Genomic DNA, 20,257 nt, shown 5'->3' with positions numbered 1-20,257 from the left:
GAATTTTCATCGGAAGTTGTGAAACTTCAAGATATTGTCAAGTTTGAGAAGAAAAAAAAAAAAGAAACCAAAGATGAAAATGTTCTAGACCCAGGATCAATCTTCCTTGTAAACTGTGCGAAATAAAGATAGAACAAGGAAATTAATTGTCGTTCCAGCCTAATATACAGGGTGTTCCGAAATGATATATGGTTATTACTAGAAGTTGGAGGTCGTAGTACACGTATATAGAAAAACTTGGTCGTTGCAGTCGAAAAGATCGTCTGGAAATTACGACCTTCTGGTTGTGATGTTTAATGGGGCAATTAATAGAGCGCGTTTCAGTATTATGTATGAAAACAAAATACTATTCTTTTTTTTTTTTTTTTTTTTGTCTGCATAAAAATTTACAGACTTTATACTACTGTCAACTCGATTGAAGAAGATACATATTCAGAAACTCGTTTTCAGTACGACGTCGTATCATTCGAATTGAAAATCCTGTATGTATATATAAATAAAATATAAATATAATACCTATAAATATGAATATATAATATATATTATATGACGTACGAAGCGTAAGCTATCGAGCAAGGCACGTGTTACAGATATGGTAGGAAATGAATCTTCTACTCCTGCTGAATAAAAAAATCTTGAATATAAATTGTAATAAATAAAGAAAAAATATACATATTATCAACATGCAAGAGAGCATGCGAGGTGCGATAGAGGCGAAACGTTTAATATGATAAGTGTAGAATAAACCCTTGTTGGACCTATTAAAAAAAAAAAAAAAAAAAAAAAAACGGCAAGTACTTATTCATAGAATTAATTTCTACCTTCTCCTGTAAGAATTCGTGGTTTACATTGTTATCTGTGAATAGTGTATATTTTTTCTTCGACGACATATCGTAAAGAAAAATCACGTTTACCTTTGATTCTTTTTAATGTTTAACCAAACCCAAAGATCCGTATTTGTTTATATTTAAATTATATTTATTTGGCTGCAGTGGTTTCCACAGTGGTGCGACAGTTTGTACAGAAAATTTTAAGTAAATCTGTACGCGTAGCGCCTTATTTGTCGACGAAAATACTTGCGAGTATTTAATAGAATTACTTTTCTAATTGAAAGAAACTCTGAATAACTCGAAAGATAAAAATTCTTATTTTCATTCTTTTCACATTGCATGAGGCAAACTTGATACATTGCATGCCTGCATTCTATTTCGACGGCAATTAAACCGCGGAGTTTGGTGTCCGCAAATCTGTGAAACATATATTGTACAATATTAATTCAGAGCAACGGGAAAACAATTTTATTTCTTTATTCAGTCAGGACGACAGTTTATGTGTAGGTATATTATATTATGAACAACTTTACAGCAATTAGTCAGTTAAATTAACTAATAAAAGAATAATATGTGGTGTACGGAAAATTGAAGTTCTCCTTGTAACATTCATACCTATACGATATATTTTGGTCTCACCTGGAAAAATAATTGCGTGAAGAGTGAACGAGAATCGTAAAATTTCACAACCTTCTGTTTGCGAGGGAACGCGGTTAAGGAAAATTAATGAATTTAAAATATCCAACCAACGCGTAGTACGAGCATAACTTATATATCAGCCTCATACTTCTTGACCTATGTATTTATATCTATGCAAAAGTGCAATCTGCTGTTGCATATTACGCTAGATACATACATGCACATATCATACGTTGGAAGAAAATTTTGAAACATTCATAGATCGTTCGTTTTGGAGAAAACAATTCCGTTCCACTCGTACCCCTGTATTAATTAAGAATAACCGATTTTTTTTCATCTTTAATTCTCTGACACAAGACTGCGATGATTTGGTTTGATCTGATACAATCGGCCAATAATAAGTAATACTTTGTGTAGATCTATGTCAGAAAATTATTATACAAAGTTAAACGGTAAATATCAATTTTTCTAGTGGACAATAAATTGTACTCTTTTGTTTAATAACTATGTAGTTGCACAATGATTTGGCATAACATAATTTAATTATAATTTTTTCTTTCAACAATACACATGTTCCTTAGTTGAAAATAACATAAATATTATTGTACAACTACATAGTTGATCGTAATAATTACAGGCCATAGTTAGTTTTCCGGTCGAATAATGACGACGATAATATTAATAATAATAATAATCCCTGCGCAGGACGGAATCTTAAAAACATTTGGATTTAAATGAAAAACTGATGTACAGTATCGTTAGTTAAGTGGTACTCACAGGTATTTTTTTTTTTTTCACTCGTGGACAAATTTACTCTACTCATTTAACGACCTCCGCAGTTTGTTAACTCACTTCTGTTACCCCACATGTTTGGAAATATCGTTGCGTCCATTGGACAAACCAAATTATTGGCAGGATATTTGCAGACATTCAAATAAGAAAATGTTCCTTCAGTTCTACTCGGTTACACCCAAAAGCGTTACACGGCCATTCAACATTACTTTCACCCAACCTATTGGCTTAAATCGATACATTTATCTATGTGCTTTTCAGAAATAAAAAAAATATTTTTCATATCATATACAGCACTTAGTTATATACGTATACGTGAGCAGCTTCAATTAAAAATTATATGTCTTTGAACTCCCGGATGAATCGTAGTTTTTCATTCAATGAACGTATGATACATTTTTTTTTTTTTCTTTGAAGTTTCCATAACATTACGCCGACAGAATATGTATGGGGAATTCCATGCGAACTCAACTAAAGTCTGACCCTCACGATTTTTGGTTTCGTTCACAAATTTTTGTGCAATTGTCCCGACTCTGAAATAGTACCTTCAATTTTTTCAGGTTTTTTATTCAGCTGGTTAATTATTCATCAATATTAACAGTGATTTTGAAGAGGATATTTTTTTTAACTTTATAAAAATTGTCAAAAACTCTATTTCCTTTTCCAAACATTTCAAGATCGGGCCTATAACGGGCGGGTTTTATTCAATGCTTTTAATTTTATTGATCAACTAAATCATCATGAAAGTTCCCGAAAAATTCTTAAAACTTCTATTTTTCACTTCCTACACAGGTTCTATTATGGAGCGATGTTTGCCTATTTTTTGGCAGCTCCAATTTTTTTTTATCGACTCCAATGTTGTAAAGTGAAAAATGGAAATTTTGAGAATTTTTCGCGAATTTTCAGACTGTTCCAACAATTTCTCAGTTGACCAATAAATCTGAAAAAATTCAGAGTACTGTTTCCGAGTTGAGACAATAGCAGAAATTTTTCTAAACAAAATCAGCAATGCTGACGGTCAGACGTTGGTCGAGCCCGCATGGAATTCTCAATATATATGTATAGTTGTTCGTTAAACAATGAGATGTAATTTCATTTTGATTAATCGTAATAGTTCTTCAAAACTTTCACGACACCGTTGTACATGTTATCGATTTCAAAATGGAATATCTCAAGTTTATGATTTTATCCACTTTAAGCGAACTTCAACTTTATATCATAAATATTTCAGAATTTATAACGACGACTCGTGCTGGGAGTTCATACTTTATTAGTTTTCTCATCGAAAGTATTTAATTTTGATATTTTCATTGGACGTATGTACGCGCCGCGATAAAACCGCAGCGATAAAGTTATTAAGGACAACCGTAATAACAAGATATAGAGGATATAAATTTATGGTAGAAGATGCGGCTGCACTATGCTGCATTGCCGCTGGATTATCCCCGTTGAATATATGTATTAGAACACGCGTCGATTTCGCGTTACTCGCGACGCATGTATAATTTCCGGAATGACGTGACGTCGCTCTGGAAACTTCTAGCCAACTTTCTTTTCCCGATAAATCTGTGCTAACGTTATATCCTCGATCGGTATCGTAGTTCACCATACGAGAATTATGGTACCAAAAAAAAAATGACGGTATCTCGGTCGATTTTTTAACAACACAGTGCAACAACAGCGTGCTATCGGGTCTGACGAATTTTTCCATCGGCCCGTCTATTTCCGTGTGTGCATCTGTAAAATTCATGTTATAAAATTATTTTACAATTTTCTATCATTTCTGTTTGGCGTAAAATAAGAACAACTTCTGAGCACATACTACTGGAGGTAGCTTCGCGTGTTTAGAATGTGTAGCGGAGGAGTGAGAGAGAGAGGTGTATGTTGCTTATAATTTGTTTCTCTCGCTCTGCACCTGATTGGCCGATACGTTTTCTCTCAGCCAATCAGATGTAGAGTGAGAGAGACGGAGCAAACCCAAAATATATACATATATATCTCTCTCTCTCTATCCCTTTTTCATCAATTCAGCTGCATTTTTCGCGATGTCGATACGATATATGAGTTGCTCCCTCCAGTAGTGTATGCTCTGAGAGAAGAACTATCAGAATTTTCACCCACCGACCACCTGTAGCAATAGAAATATGCTGGACGGAGGGTGTGTAGACACTTGACATTCGTAAATTCCTGCGTCACGTTGCTGGACGTATTTTATTTGAAGCGTCCAGTCTTCGCTGTGTTGAAAATGTATCGCCTGGAAACGCTCATCGCTCGCATACGTCGTTAAACCGACGGTTAACAATTGCTGGACGCCTCTTCTTCTTATCCACGATACCTGTCCGATCAGGTTATCATATAAAATCTGTCACGATCTGTCGAACTTGTGATAATACGGACGCTGCGATCACAGTTTTTCAAATCTGTTTAATGTGACAGTAAATAATTTTTAAATTAGCTGCGTTATTAGATGAACTTACATGCATACTGTCGCCGATATTTTTCACGATGCATGGTACGAGAGCATTTGATCCAGTCTGTGCGACTATTACTGTAGAGTTATTAGTCCCAAAACTCATGGGGGCTAACAAATCGTTTTCGACAAATGCCGGTGATTTTTCGGCAGATTCTTGTCCAGTTTTTCCTACGCTATCCGTCTCGATGCCGGCTAAACACTCTGCGGAGATCAGTGAGGAATAGAAGTTAGGTTGGACGGAAGACTTTATGTTCGCTGTAATAGACTTTATACGAAATTAATGTTTGCCTCACCGATCTGTAGCATGACGTTGAGTAATAGAACAAATACAAGGACAATCGTTGTAGCACCATCGTTATGTCCTGCCGTCATGAGCTACAATTTTAGGATCGTTTTATTACCGGCACCTTCGCGTGCTTCAATCTTCTATGTGAAAATCAAATACGAATTGCTGTCTCACTCCTTAAGATGATACACTCCTATATTTCTCTTCTGTTTCTACTCAACGTATCGTCGAATTCCCGCATTGCATATCTGAACGCAGTTTAAATGCGACTTGCTGCAAGCTGAAAAAATTAATATACGGTTAATTATCTATAGTTTCCAAAATCCAGTAGATATTATATGATAATATATGAAGAAAATTTTGGTGAAAAGCGAGAGGCTCTTGAGTAACAAACAATTGTTGATAATTCTTTATCTTTAACTCGATTAACTCATGCGTTTACCTTTGGATTGGATATGTTCTTGAAACATTTATTATTCATGCCGTTTGCGTTAATCATACACTTAATCTTGTCATTCTCGAAACATCTGTCTTCCACAAATTTTTTAACGAATCTTTCATCATGCATACGAGCTACAATATTTTTGTATGGATTTGTAATATGCTGATGATATTGTATTCTAGTCATTCCAGATTTATGTTTGTCGACGATCGAGGTATGGTAATTCAAAAACAAAAAAAAAAAAAAATACCAAAATACTGCACTTTGAATAACAATTTTTTCGGAGCACAAAATCGTCCTCAAACCTCGTGACAAGGATTTGATGCGTAAAGTGCAATTATCATGTGTCAATCAAATCCTAGAAGTATTATTCGTATGTATAAATAATTATTATGTGTTGTCACTCAATTTTTGCGATAAAATGAAATGATTACATTATTACGGATTTCAAACGGCTTGCGAATCGTCGCAATAAATATAAGCTAACGTTTTAATTGAATATACATTAATAACGGTAATTGAGTTTTATACAATCCGGGATTTTAATCAAGTTAAACTACGGCCAGTGAATAATTTACACGGAAATTTGCAGAGCAGCTCCGACTCCAAGACGCACAGCCACCCGAAATTTCGGCTACTCCTCATCTCCGAGGAGAAGCACACTGTGTGAGAGAGACGAAATGTGGGTGTGGAATCCGTCCACTCACCCCCGGCAACCCTCAGGGTTCTCAGGGCCGGAAAATTTTAACGCATCAGAACTCGAGGCGAAGGGGGTGGTATTGGTTGAATCAGAATGTATCAGAAGCTTGTAGTTTGAATCGCATGATTTATACACATCAACAAAGGACTTATACATAAAAATCACAATTGAATGCGAGCATCGAACGATCCCCCAGAATATTGAAAACAATAACTTAATCACCGTAGAGCCGAATTTTCAAGCTCGAATTGTCTTTGCGGTATATTCAACAGTTGGCTATTCAAATTTAGACGTAACATGTTGCGCGATTACTATTTGTAATTGCCCATATTTTTGACGAACGACACTGTGCATTGAGTTAAAATCAGGTTAGCGACATCGCGGAAATATGTGAACTCGTGGAAGATTTCGTTCTGCCTCATCTTGGTATCGTTGGTAATTTAAGCGGTTTGTATTCACCCGTTAATTAACGCCATGAAGTCTGATCCAAATTTCGGAATAAGCCCCACGAAGAACCCCATCGAAATACGGCACTGTGGCTTTCAGGCGCAAACGCCAAACCGCCCCGCCCGAGTATACCCAGGCCTGAAGGCACTGCGCGTGGAAAGATGAATGAGCATTGACTTGTGAGAAACTACAGCGTCCCACCGACAGAAAGTTTAATTTGATCCTGAAACGTACCAATCGAGATAACGGAGTAATTAATTGATTGAGTTGGGATGTTGCGGTCTGATTGCTCCGGCGAAAAATTTTTGGTAACCAGCTATAGGGGGAATTCTAGAGTTGAAATGAGAATATTTCTACGCCATCGATCATTGGCTTAATTAGTTCTCACCTTAGCAAGCGGAATCGGTTTATATACACGTATTTACTATAAACTTAGGATTAATATGCGGAAGAATTATTGGTTTTTCTTTTCATCCTTTATCGCGAACGAATAATTAGAAAAAAATTATAGACCAATTTCAAGGTTTGAAAATCACCGATCGCTGGATGGTAACTATTAATTTTTAGCAAAACGTCTGCTATTTAATATCTTCGGTCCTACATCTTATACGTAAGATAACAAATAACTTATATTCTAGGATTGATTATCGCGATTTTTCGGTTTGGGTTTCAGGGGGTTGAAAATCGAACGTCACATTTCGACCATCAATCATTACCCCGTGGCTCGTATACAGTGATGCATTGAATAACGGATGAAGGTCTGATGGAGTTTACGAATGGATGCGATTTTCGAAGGAACCAACGTTACGTCTCATTTCCGGCGATCGTCATATCGCGAAGAAGCCCCTTAACCCTGTTTTTGTGGATACCATATGTGGCATCTTACGAGAACATCCCAAGATAAAATATTTCTGCTAGATATTGACGATATTTTCTATTGTACGTCTGACAAAATTTTTAGAGATTCTTCATTACTTAATTCGAATAAGTGCAATGTGGAAATAATATATTGTCATACGAGTGCGGAAAGCGCGAGATTTCCAACGAGTGTGAAGTTTGCAGTACGAGCCAAGGCAAGCGCAGTAAACACACGAGTCAGATATCGCCCATCAGCACGTGTGACACACGCTATTTCTTCCGGAAGGAAAGTTTGATTCGAGAGGCAAACTAATGTGATATAATGGGTTGAAGGAAGTAGATCAAAAGAAGTAGATCAAAGGAAATCAACTGGTTGAGAGCCAAGGGTTTCATGAAACCTAACGTAATCCCACAAACTTCAGGTTGAACTTAACCCAATGACGTCACCGGCGGTGCGTAAAATTACGTTATTGGGGTATGTACAGGTGGCAAGAAACCACTAGTGTGTAAAATTGAAAATTTCGGCTAAGCGAATGCACCAGCGCCGTTTTACCACACTTACCACGTTTTATGCACGCTCCAGAAGCAATGAAAATTCAACTTTTCTAGCATGTGTTGGAAAAATATATTTTTCGATGCATCTAGCCCAAGTATAATGATCAACAGTTGACTTTTGTTTGCGTGGATAATGCGCTGCCTGGCAGTATCCTCAAAATTATCTTTGTTGGAACACTACATGATTCGTAATTAAACAGAAAACTAGTAATAATTCATAATTCGGTTCAACAATACTTAAAGAACGGTATCATTTAATTATACTATTATACTGTAACTATCACTTTAGGATATAGAGACTAATTAACTCTAATTTCGTGTCTAAGCCAGTCGGATATTCAAGGACCAAGGAGTGGAAATCAAGTTACGATACTCAAACACCAAGATTTTAACAATGCATACGATAATTAGTCATCGACTGATAATATATATTACATAAATAACAAATTGTCTATCTAGGATAAAATAATTTTACAATTATTTCCGTATACCCGACTCTGTATCTATTATACATCATGATGATTAGTATTATTTGTATCGTTAATAATCCCACAACTACTATTTTTATACAAGTTATCATTTATACGTTTTCTTGATTCTAAGTTATCTAATCATGTTGTCTCATGATCTATTATACAAAATTCATCTATAAATGGGCACTGCCCTTGGAGTTGTACACCTGCAACAGAACTGCAGGTGTATCCTACTTTGGTTACTTCATAAATGGTAATTGTTGTTATGACCTTGCGTCATTTATGGTAGCTGGTACCCGTACTTCTAGGCCGTCTAGTTCTTTGCTCAACGTAATTTGGCATCCTAGTCGAGAACTGTGAATAAAAGCGAACAAAAAAGAATAGATTAAAATACAAGATCAAACAATACACTCAACTCCTGGTGTATTATTGGTCAGCGATGATCAATCAAAGTTTTTCGTTCAATTCCGAATGTCTATTATACATATATGGACCTTTTTATAAGCATTCCGGAATTATAAGTGACAAATGCATGAAATTCTTTACTCCAAACATATTGCCAATGTCTATGCTGCACAAGGCTGCATTCATTCAATATTACAATTTCAATACATCAGCGCAGATAATGACTCAACTTTCTAAGAATAAAATGCTACATACGTATCTGTCAGATCAAAGGCCAAATCAAGCATGTCCAATTCCTCATCGGTCGGTTTCGAAGGCAGGGAATCGTAGACCTCCTTAGAAAATATCAAATGGCAGGTGCTGCACGTAAGCGTACCTTCGCAGGCACCTAATTCAAATCAGTTGACACTCTTTAGTAGTTTCATTTTGTGATTTTTTATCTTTTAATTGTGTCGATTAGCTTTACTATTTAAAACTGATAGAATTTATCATACCAAAACCATCCAAATCGATGTCATTGTTAACTATTACGTCTAAAAGACTATCTCCCTCCTTTCCTTTGGCTTCAATTCTTTCTCCACTCGCCCTAATGAATGTTACCTTTATTCTGAAAAAAATTAAAGAATGTATATCGAATGAGTCGTATAGACAGGAAAGAATGTTGGATCGAATGAAACTGCTTACTCTGGTTTTTGCGAAAGGGCTTCCTTAGCGTAATTCAGTTTTGTTGAGTGTAGTAAAATTCTTCTTGGCTTAAGAATTTTCGTGGAGGTTAGCCCAAGAGCGCTTCGCAGAAACGCGGTTTCCACAATGCATGAAATGTTTTTAGCCAATAATGCCATGGCGAGTATCAGAATTGCAAATAACGAAGTAAGGTTGTAGTTTAAGAGGCTGTTTGGGAAATGTTTTCGAAGCACGTATTGTACGTATTCAACTACATAACCACGCAACGTTTGTCATAGAAGCAATGAAAGACCTGTAGAGTTAAAAAATTGTATTTCAATAGAGGTAATTCTGGATCACTTTTCACTGCCGGTGAACGGTAAGTATTTGAATGAATTTATTTGATTTTTATAACAGTGAACTATACCTAACGCAACCATACTGAACCATACTTCGGCTGACTCGGAGAACAACATTCGTTAACCGCGCGTCGACACTTGCGAGTGCTTCGAGTGCGCTATCAGGGCATCAGCTAAGGTCAGTAGAATATATTTAACCGCGAGAGGCGCCGCACGTTGAGCCCATGTCAAGCTTAGAACTAGGCCTAGAGGCCTACTGATCTGTGTTTATAATATCTCTATGGTATAATCAGTCTTCAGCGTCCAGAAAAATAGAATCACGAAGTGTGACGTAACTTGAAGGCGATGTTTGCAACGAAATTTCCAGAGGCTGGAAATGTGTATGGTTCAAATGGTTCGATAGACCAACATGCTCTAAGCCTTAACGGTTTATTGTCGTATGTTTGAGGGTCGTTCAGATTACCCTCACAAGTTCAAAGTTTAGAAAACAACTGAAATGGATCATTCAATAAGCTGTATTCACGTAATTCTAATTAATTGGCGCACTTTTTCCTGCGTTTTCTGAGTTCCTGGGGGTCCAATTAGTCAGTAAAGGGTCATACAAATCGAATCTGAGACCAAAAATATTCGGCTCTAAAAATGAAAAAAAAGTAACGCTAACCCCTTTGCGTTCTTGGCGAAAATTTTCGCGATTTTGAAAAGTGCTAGAATAAATTCTTTCATGCACTATTCCGACGTAATTTTGCGAGAGAAATCGATTAGGCGCAGTCCCAATGCGCTGCCATCAACGCATCGAAAGTTGGAGCCGAAAAACGAGAACCTGTTTTTTCGACATTTTTCAGCAGGTGGTTTTTCCGTGGTAGTTTCTCTCCTGTTGATTCCACGCTCTTTTCGCTGTGTTTTCTGAGTTCCTGGGGGTCCAATTAGTCAGCAAAGGGTCATACAAATTGAATCTGAGACCAAAAATATTCGGCTCCAAAAATGAAAAAAAAGTAAGGCTAACCCCTTTGCATTTTTGGCGAAAATTTTCGTGATTTTGAAAAGTGCTAGAATAAATTCTGTCATGCACTATTCACCGTAATTTTGCGAGAGAAATCGATTAGGCGCAGTCCCAATGCGCTGCGATCAACGCATCGAAAGTTGGAGCCGAAAAACGAGAACCTGTGTTTTCGACATTTTTCAGCAGGTGCTTTTTCCTTCGTAATTTCTCTCCTGTTGATTCCACGCTCTTTTCGCTGCGTTTTCTGAGTTCCTGGGGGTCCAATTAGTCAGGAAAGGGTCATACAAATCGAATCTGAGACCAAGGATTTTCCGGCCAAAATATGAGTAACCCCTTTGAATTTTTTCAATCCAAATTAGGCCAACTTTGAAAAATATTGAAATCAAGTCTGTGACGCAGTGTATTGACTTTATTTTTTTGAGAGGAATCCATTGCGCACTGTCTTCACATGCTGCGAGCAACAATTGAAAACTCACCGCTGAAAAACTTCAAATTTTCACAGTGTTTTTAAGCAGATGGAAAGGAAAAATCACAAACTCATAGCTACGAAATTTCAGTTTCAGTTTATTCGATATGCCCTTAATAGTTCTAGTACAAGTGTTCAGGCGTCAGTGTACACTAACTACTTTATCATGTTTCCGAAGAGTATAATTATAATATCTTATATTAATACGTTATAATAAAATTTTGTTTTCGGTAGTATATCGGCCCCTAAATGCTGCTTTGCTTAATTAATTTGAAACTGACTTTAGTGAACTTTTCATGCTTTATAAAAATGTTGTGATAATAGCATATTACTATATAGTGTTAGTTATGTAGCGTTTGAATTATTATTTCGTTCTAGTTGTTAATCATTATTTCTGCTTGCATTAAAAAATTATGTATTTTGTTTATGTAAGGCCCTTAGGGAGCTTCGGCTTCAGGGCCTAGAAATTTGAATAATAATAATAATAATACTAATGATGATATATTATACCACTAATATTATAATATCATTCTGAGTGATATAATTAGTACAATATTTCCAATAGTATTGGAGTTCAGGACAAAAAAAATGTAATGCGACGGATGAATAATACGTAAGAAGACTGACTGCTACATAAGACAAAAAAACTGTGATGTACATTGCATTAAGCAGAATATGAACAATGTTGTATGAGATAATTATTATTGTAGTTTGTAAGCGCAGTTTAAGTTCCGGCCTGCGTACAGGTGCAATGCACCTCTGCAGGCTACGAGGTGTGTAATATAGTATTGTATTGTTACTGTTTTACGTCACCTGGAATAAAATGAATAATAACTACGTCAATTTCTCCGTATTTTCTTCGTATCTTGTCAGTTGCTGGTCCGACGATGCGCTGAATACCTTTTTTGCAATCCTTGGGGTCCAATTAGTCCAATTAGAAAGGGTCATAAAAATCGAATCTGAGACCAAAAATATTCGGCTCTAAAAATGAAAAAAAAGTAACGCTAACCCCTTTGCGTTCTTGGCGAAAATTTTCGCGATTTTGAAAAGTGCTAGAATAAATTCTTTCATGCACTATTCCGACGTAATTTTGCGAGAGAAATCGATTAGGCGCAGTCCCAATGCGCTGCCATCAACGCATCGAAAGTTGGAGCCGAAAAACGAGAACCTGTTTTTTCGACATTTTTCAGCAGGTGGTTTTTCCGTGGTAGTTTCTCTCCTGTTGATTCCACGCTCTTTTCGCTGTGTTTTCTGAGTTCCTGGGGGTCCAATTAGTCAGCAAAGGGTCATACAAATTGAATCTGAGACCAAAAATATTCGGCTCCAAAAATGAAAAAAAAGTAAGGCTAACCCCTTTGCATTTTTGGCGAAAATTTTCGTGATTTTGAAAAGTGCTAGAATAAATTCTGTCATGCACTATTCACCGTAATTTTGCGAGAGAAATCGATTAGGCGCAGTCCCAATGCGCTGCCATCAACGCATCGAAAGTTGGAGCCGAAAAACGAGAACCTGTTTTTTCGACATTTTTCAGCAGGTGGTTTTTCCGTGGTAGTTTCTCTCCTGTTGATTCCACGCTCTTTTCGCTGTGTTTTCTGAGTTCCTGGGGGTCCAATTAGTCAGCAAAGGGTCATACAAATTGAATCTGAGACCAAAAATATTCGGCTCCAAAAATGAAAAAAAAGTAAGGCTAACCCCTTTGCATTTTTGGCGAAAATTTTCGTGATTTTGAAAAGTGCTAGAATAAATTCTGTCATGCACTATTCACCGTAATTTTGCGAGAGAAATCGATTAGGCGCAGTCCCAATGCGCTGCGATCAACGCATCGAAAGTTGGAGCCGAAAAACGAGAACCTGTGTTTTCGACATTTTTCAGCAGGTGCTTTTTCCTTCGTAATTTCTCTCCTGTTGATTCCACGCTCTTTTCGCTGCGTTTTCTGAGTTCCTGGGGGTCCAATTAGTCAGGAAAGGGTCATACAAATCGAATCTGAGACCAAGGATTTTCCGGCCAAAATATGAGTAACCCCTTTGAATTTTTTCAATCCAAATTAGGCCAACTTTGAAAAATATTGAAATCAAGTCTGTGACGCAGTGTATTGACTTTATTTTTTTGAGAGGAATCCATTGCGCACTGTCTTCACATGCTGCGAGCAACAATTGAAAACTCACCGCTGAAAAACTTCAAATTTTCACAGTGTTTTTAAGCAGATGGAAAGGAAAAATCACAAACTCATAGCTACGAAATTTCAGTTTCAGTTTATTCGATATGCCCTTAATAGTTCTAGTACAAGTGTTCAGGCGTCAGTGTACACTAACTACTTTATCATGTTTCCGAAGAGTATAATTATAATATCTTATATTAATACGTTATAATAAAATTTTGTTTTCGGTAGTATATCGGCCCCTAAATGCTGCTTTGCTTAATTAATTTGAAACTGACTTTAGTGAACTTTTCATGCTTTATAAAAATGTTGTGATAATAGCATATTACTATATAGTGTTAGTTATGTAGCGTTTGAATTATTATTTCGTTCTAGTTGTTAATCATTATTTCTGCTTGCATTAAAAAATTATGTATTTTGTTTATGTAAGGCCCTTAGGGAGCTTCGGCTTCAGGGCCTAGAAATTTGAATAATAATAATAATAATACTAATGATGATATATTATACCACTAATATTATAATATCATTCTGAGTGATATAATTAGTACAATATTTCCAATAGTATTGGAGTTCAGGACAAAAAAAATGTAATGCGACGGATGAATAATACGTAAGAAGACTGACTGCTACATAAGACAAAAAAACTGTGATGTACATTGCATTAAGCAGAATATGAACAATGTTGTATGAGATAATTATTATTGTAGTTTGTAAGCGCAGTTTAAGTTCCGGCCTGCGTACAGGTGCAATGCACCTCTGCAGGCTACGAGGTGTGTAATATAGTATTGTATTGTTACTGTTTTACGTCACCTGGAATAAAATGAATAATAACTACGTCAATTTCTCCGTATTTTCTTCGTATCTTGTCAGTTGCTGGTCCGACGATGCGCTGAATACCTTTTTTGCAATCCTTGGGGTCCAATTAGTCCAATTAGAAAGGGTCATAAAAATCGAATCTGAGACCAAAAATATTCGGCTCCAAAAATGATAAAAAGTAAGGCTAACCCCTTTGCATTTTTGGCGAAAATTTTTGCGATTTTGAAAAGTGCTAGAATAAATTCTTTCATGCACTATTCCGACGTAACTTTGCGACAGAAATCGATTGGGCGCAGTCCCAATACGCTGCGATCGAAGGATCAAAAGTGACAGCCCAAGGACGAGAACCTGTGTTTTCGACATTTTTCAGCAGATGCTTTTTCCGTCGTAATTTCTCTCCTGTTGATTTCACGCTCTTTTCGCTGCGTTTTCTGAATTCCTGGGGGTCAAATTAGTCAGCAAAGGGTCATACAAATCGAATCTGAGACCAAAAATATTCGGCTCCAAAAATGAAAAAAAAGTAAGGCTAACCCCTTTGCATTTTTGGCGAAAATTTTCGCGATTTTGAAAAGTGCTAGAATAAATTCTTTCATGCACTATTCAGACGCAATTTTGCGAGAAAAATCTGTTGGGCGCAGTCTCAATGCGCTGCGATCAATGCATCGAAAGTTAGAGCCGAAAAACGAGAACCTGTGTTTTCGACATATTTCAGCAGGTGGTTTTTCCGTCGTAATTTCTCTCCTGTTGATTCCACGCTCTTTTCGCTGCGTTTTCTGAGTTCCTGGGGGTCCAATTAGTCAGGAAAGGGTCAAACAAATCGAATCTGAGACCAAAAATATTCGACTCCAAAAATGAAAAAAAAGTAAGGCTAACCCCTTTGCATTTTTGGCGAAAATTTTCGCGATTTTGAAAAGTGCTGGAATAAATTCTTTCATGCACTATTCCGACGTAATTTTGCGACAGAAATCGATTGGGCGCAGTCCCAATACGCTGCGATCGAAGGATCAAAAGTTACAGCAAAAAAACTATTGAATGATTTTTAGCAATTACTCTGCTGCTTGTTTTTCCTTCCTAACTTCTCTGCTGTTGGTGCTGCGCACTTTGTGGCCCGTTTTCTGAGTTCCTGGGGATACAACTAGTCGAGAAAGGGTCATTCAAGTCGAATCTGAGGCGAAAAATCTTTTGCCAAAAAAATAAGTAAGGCAAATCCCTTTGAATTTTGGACGAAAAACAGCTAGGCTAGTTCTTTCGATTTGTTCAGTTGAAATTTTTCTAGATTTTGACGTAATTTTCCGGAAAAAGACGGTTGCGCGGATGGATCAGTTACTGCGAGCAACGTGTTAAAAGTGACAGAGGACAAACGGAAAATTGTGTTTGTATTTTCTCAGCTATTGATCCCATGATGTTCCACGTGTTGCGTTTGTATTCCCGAGGATGCAATCAGTCTATCAAAGGCTCGTATGAACCGATTTTGTGTTCAACTTAATTTCCGCCTCATGAATAAAAAGATAACTTTTTGTTTGCCAAGTTTAAACGAATTTTTAAAGACGTCAGTAGTAAATTATTTGGATCCTATCGAGACGTAATTTTATGGATAGAAACGACTGCGACAGGTCTTCATTCGCTGTGATAAAGAATACGGAATTTAGTCAGCAAACTGCCCCAGCAGTTGATGATGTTTCCAGAGTTTCCCAAATTTAAATTAGCTTGAGGACATCCCTGATGATAAACTTCTTTGTGAATGAATAAGAAGTCTTTAACAATGGGCGATAGCAAATAATACAAATCAGTCTGTAAACTGTAAAGGAATTCAGTTTATCTAATATCCATGCGATTTTCCAGGTTGAAAAGTTTTCCACCGACGGTCGTTCTGTTTCTATTATTCTAGTCATGTATAATAATCATATAACAAAAAAATGTAAAGCTACGTTATTACAAATATGCTTGATGTGGAGATATTGTTGTACATTATAAATTACAATACCGAGCGCTCGCGTGAAAGCGGGTTAAATTTACATGAAATAAATCGAAGCACTGACAGGCTTACGGAATTTATATGCTTAATTGTATCGCGATGGAACTGATGGAAATAAATATTATTAGTCACAAAATAATGTACATGCGACTACGAATCACATAAAGTAACCAAATCCGAACGTCCTCTTGATAGCATCCCAGTAGTACCTCTCCCAATTCTCCTTCGTGGTGTCTGCTTCACTGAAAACGAAATCAAACCAACAAATAAGAACACGAAACCATTAGACTAAAATACGGTCAATTGAAAAAGGTTCAATCAACCAATGAAGGGTAGAATAGCAAACAATCCAGAAAAACAATGCGCAGAGAGAAATGAGGGATATCAAGGACACTTACTTTGATGGTACGCCAGTTTGAGTTAATTTGACTTCGGTATGGTCATTTTTCTCATTTATTTCAAGTGTCACTTTGCTATAGTGCTCAGCAGGCCACTGTTTGCATCGCCAGCTTTGTACTATCTTAGACGGCGATAACTCAACGAATTCTCCATGTATATTTCCTCCAAACAATTCGAATTTTCCATTCTTTTTCGCATCCAGTTTCACCGGGCCTTTTGTGAAAGCTTGAACCATCTACACAAGTTAAAAAATCAAAACAAAGTAGTAATCAAAAAGAAAAACACTCAATACGGTTGCGGTGTGCATACGAAATGTTTGATCTTAAACTATGACCAAGGATCATACCGAAGTCGGTAATTTGATTAATTGGCTAAAATAGTTGGCTAAGGAAATGTATTATCACACCTCAGTAGACGTGAACATGTTGTAGAACTCCTCTGCTCGGCACTGGAATTTTTGTTGCTGCTTCACGGTTGTTGTTGTTATTTTACAACCAAGTTTTTCACTATTCGATTCGACAACAGTATTCATATGCATCTGTAAAAGTAATGATTCATAAAAATGAATTAATGATGCAGCCTCACCAATTATGGATGTTACCAGACGATTACGGCAATGAAAAGTGTACATATGGCTTTGGTTTACGATGTTATACTGTAAAAGAAAACTGCCAACAGATGCTTTCGATTTTATTTATAATAATAACCAGCTCGTCTCAAGTGTGAATATAGAGTTGAAGTATGCAAAAAGTAAATCTGACCTTAGCATCAAACCCAGACGTCATGTTGGATATTTTTTCGTTCATGCTTTCTTTCTTCGGCAATATCATGCCTTTGCTGAACTCTGCGAAAAAAAGTCCAACAATGAATTATAAGAATAGAGTATTACAATAACCATTATGGCAACAACTGTCAGAAATAAAAGCAAGAAAATAGTGTGAATTGGAAAATTGAACAGAAAATATATAGGAATGGCTACTTCAACTGAAAGTAAAACCTTGAACTCCCAGGATCAATTATCGTCATTCAAGAAATGAAAGAATATTCACCATCTTTCACAGTAAATTTAAAAATTGTTACCTTCTTTCAGCGACGATACGTATTGAACTAATTTTTCCCTAATTGTATCCTTTCCTTTGGTATGTAGAAAATGTTTTACTGCTTCCCCTTTGTCTGTACTATCTTTTAGAGTAATTTCAATCTGCAAGTGGAAAAAATACACTACTTCAAAAATCATTGTCATTGGGTTATATCCGAGTCAAGGTTCACACTTTTAGACCAAGAATACTAAATTTCATGAGTTTCAGTCGAAGTTAATTAACAATCTGCTATTTGAATCTATGAGATTCAATAATAGTGATATCAGAATCAAGTCTCTAGCACTATTCGTTACATAATTTCGAAAAGACTTACATCGACTTCTGAGACGTCATTTTCTTCAGACAAATTTGGTATATTTATCTTCCCGGCAATAGTTTCTTCTCCACTGTCTTCAAGTACCCATTTGAGTACTAAATTCCATTCATAAAAAAATATTAATTTCCCTTTCCTATTGTTGGCAACAGCTTCTCCTTCACATTTTTCAAACTCTGTCACCTTGCATTTCACTGCAAAAGTGTAAGGGGTGTAATGAGTGCATCGTTGAAAATGAATCGGTAAGATGATCAACTTTATTCACAGATAATTGCATACCACTATCTCCTTGAATAACTAGGTTGACAAATAATTCCTTTAACTTATCCTGCGACCATTGACAGGCATTTTTCTCGGTCCTAAAAGAATAAATTAATGAATGTTATCTCGAAAAACAGTATTGTCAATTGATTTGGACTTCAGTAGATTTCATAACTACAAATTCCACTATTCTGTAAACTCGACAAAATAAATAAAGGGCAGGATTAAGTGTCAATACCAGTGCCAATTGTTGACGTTCGTTGCATCTGGTCTCTCTTCGACAATCCACCGAGGGTCTCCTTCGCCCCACTTGGCCATGATCGATACAATCCGTACGGAAACTGGGTTAAGATTTCAGATTTCCACCGGTGTTACTTTCTTGGTAATGGTTGACCACGTCTCTAAGGTTAAACAGGAAACGTGATCTTGAGATATTGTACGATAAAATATTTAATTATTTCAGAAAAGTTATTGGGAAGTATGCATTCAATTATGTTGCTTCAAAAATGTGCAATGTTAGCAGCTTAAAATTTTAATTACGATTAGTTGCAGAATTCGAAAATTCAATTTACATACGTACCAGGCAAAATATGTTGAATTAATATCAGATCCTAAAATGGTTTATTGGTTCAAAAATGTGCCGACTGATTGATCAGAAAATATTTTTTAACCCTCTTGACATTCAAGTCCAGTGCGGATCGTCTCAGGCTCACAGACTCAGAGCTCCGTGGTTTCTGGAACAACCTAGATCGTACCTCCTTTCCAGATTTTCAACACAATCTGTAGGGCTCTGTGGTGTTTAACTGTCTCGTGTACTTTCTCGAAATTTCAAGCATAGAGTATGTCAAAGATATACAAAGACCATACAGTTTGGCGGGTCTGGGGGTATTAGCAGTTTCACGTATTATCGACCAAGTAACTGACCACGCCGATAAAAGAAGTTCTTCAGAACCAACAATTATCACGTACAAAATTTTGGTAACATACCGTCGTCATTGTAAAATTCAAAAGTTGAGCGTTCGTTTCCTCACAAGAAATATTCACGCAGCAATAATACAACGGAAAAATTCATCTCAATCAAATATACGCACGTGTGGTGTTTATATTTACCTGAATATATCAAATCTTTTATAGGCGACAGTTGTATCTCTGAAACGCTAACTTTATTCTTTCAAAAAAAGTATCTTCGAATGTCGATTTAAATGTACTAGTTCTTATTTCAATATTGATTTTCCACAGCGATAGAAGTTATTCAGTCTTATGGGTCTCTGATTAATACAGGCAGTTAACTGAAATCGTACAGGACCAAACTATATGTACCAGTTGTGTTTTTCTTTTTTTCAGTTTTTACTTTATTTCTCAACAGCATGTCATAATAAGTAATAATTTACATTTATGATTGTACATTGTACGTTACATGTTTAACATACTCACACGGAGGCAAAGCAAATCTAAATCAAATGTAATTTCAGTTAAAGTTGAAACTAAATTGACCTTAAAAAAAAAAAAAAAAAAAACAACTTTTTCATAAAGTGACCATGTAGTAAACACGATCATAAAAATAATAATTACTTAATGTATCACATAATTGTATTCGAATTCAATCTTTTAAACATCTAACGCTTTTACAGTTTTTTCAATCTAAACGAAATGGATATCTGTGAAAAAGATTCTTATCCAAGAATTATTTTGTCCATAAATCATGTAAATAAAAAAAAAAAAAAAACTCCAAGGTATAAATGGTAAAAATTTTAAAGAATGTATGAATGCATTTATTGAAGGGTAGATAATGAGGTGTTCGTGTTCTACTTATCTAACCACTGGATTCTCACCTCTAAGATTCATTA

At 36.1% G+C, this 20,257-nt stretch overlaps 3 protein-coding genes across 5 annotated transcripts; all 3 read right to left on the bottom strand.

Moving 5' to 3' along the window:
• Positions 1–2,983: 2,983 nt before the first annotated feature.
• LOC124182317 lies at positions 2,984–6,116 on the bottom strand. 2 transcript variants are annotated; one of them, XM_046569428.1, is made up of 6 exons: positions 5,463–6,116; positions 5,195–5,300; positions 5,028–5,109; positions 4,739–4,935; positions 4,383–4,596; positions 2,984–3,998 (listed from the first exon to the last, which is right to left on the bottom strand). In XM_046569428.1, exons 3-6 carry the CDS (start codon positions 5,104–5,106, stop codon positions 3,541–3,543), a joined length of 948 nt encoding a protein of 315 aa, XP_046425384.1. In that variant the 5' UTR covers positions 5,107–5,109; positions 5,195–5,300; positions 5,463–6,116; the 3' UTR covers positions 2,984–3,540. The 2 variants fall into 2 exon arrangements, with proteins under 2 accessions (XP_046425384.1, XP_046425383.1); XM_046569427.1 differs by having other exon boundaries at positions 5,028–5,300; positions 6,041–6,116.
• Positions 6,117–8,404: 2,288 nt separating this feature from the next.
• On the bottom strand, positions 8,405–10,158 carry LOC124182323 (adrenodoxin-like protein 2, mitochondrial). 2 transcript variants are annotated; one of them, XM_046569437.1, is made up of 5 exons: positions 10,016–10,158; positions 9,585–9,876; positions 9,395–9,507; positions 9,156–9,288; positions 8,405–8,849 (listed from the first exon to the last, which is right to left on the bottom strand). In XM_046569437.1, the coding sequence occupies exons 2-5, from the start codon at positions 9,740–9,742 to the stop codon at positions 8,759–8,761; spliced, it is 495 nt and encodes a 164-aa protein (XP_046425393.1). In that variant the 5' UTR covers positions 9,743–9,876; positions 10,016–10,158; the 3' UTR covers positions 8,405–8,758. The 2 variants fall into 2 exon arrangements, with proteins under 2 accessions (XP_046425393.1, XP_046425392.1); XM_046569436.1 differs by having other exon boundaries at positions 9,991–10,115.
• Positions 10,159–16,152: 5,994 nt separating this feature from the next.
• On the bottom strand, positions 16,153–19,220 carry LOC124182316 (activator of 90 kDa heat shock protein ATPase homolog 1). Its single transcript, XM_046569425.1, has 9 exons — positions 18,991–19,220; positions 18,649–18,811; positions 18,429–18,508; positions 18,150–18,343; positions 17,817–17,937; positions 17,498–17,580; positions 17,143–17,274; positions 16,736–16,971; positions 16,153–16,579 (listed from the first exon to the last, which is right to left on the bottom strand). The coding sequence occupies exons 2-9, from the start codon at positions 18,726–18,728 to the stop codon at positions 16,495–16,497; spliced, it is 1,011 nt and encodes a 336-aa protein (XP_046425381.1). The 5' UTR covers positions 18,729–18,811; positions 18,991–19,220; the 3' UTR covers positions 16,153–16,494.
• Positions 19,221–20,257: the final 1,037 nt, after the last annotated feature.

Source organism: Neodiprion fabricii, chromosome 5, assembly GCF_021155785.1.
Source record: "Neodiprion fabricii isolate iyNeoFabr1 chromosome 5, iyNeoFabr1.1, whole genome shotgun sequence".
Classification (NCBI taxonomy): domain Eukaryota; kingdom Metazoa; phylum Arthropoda; class Insecta; order Hymenoptera; family Diprionidae; genus Neodiprion; species Neodiprion fabricii.
The sequence above is the reverse complement of the archived record's forward strand: the minus strand, read 5'-3'. Positions and strand labels throughout refer to the sequence as shown.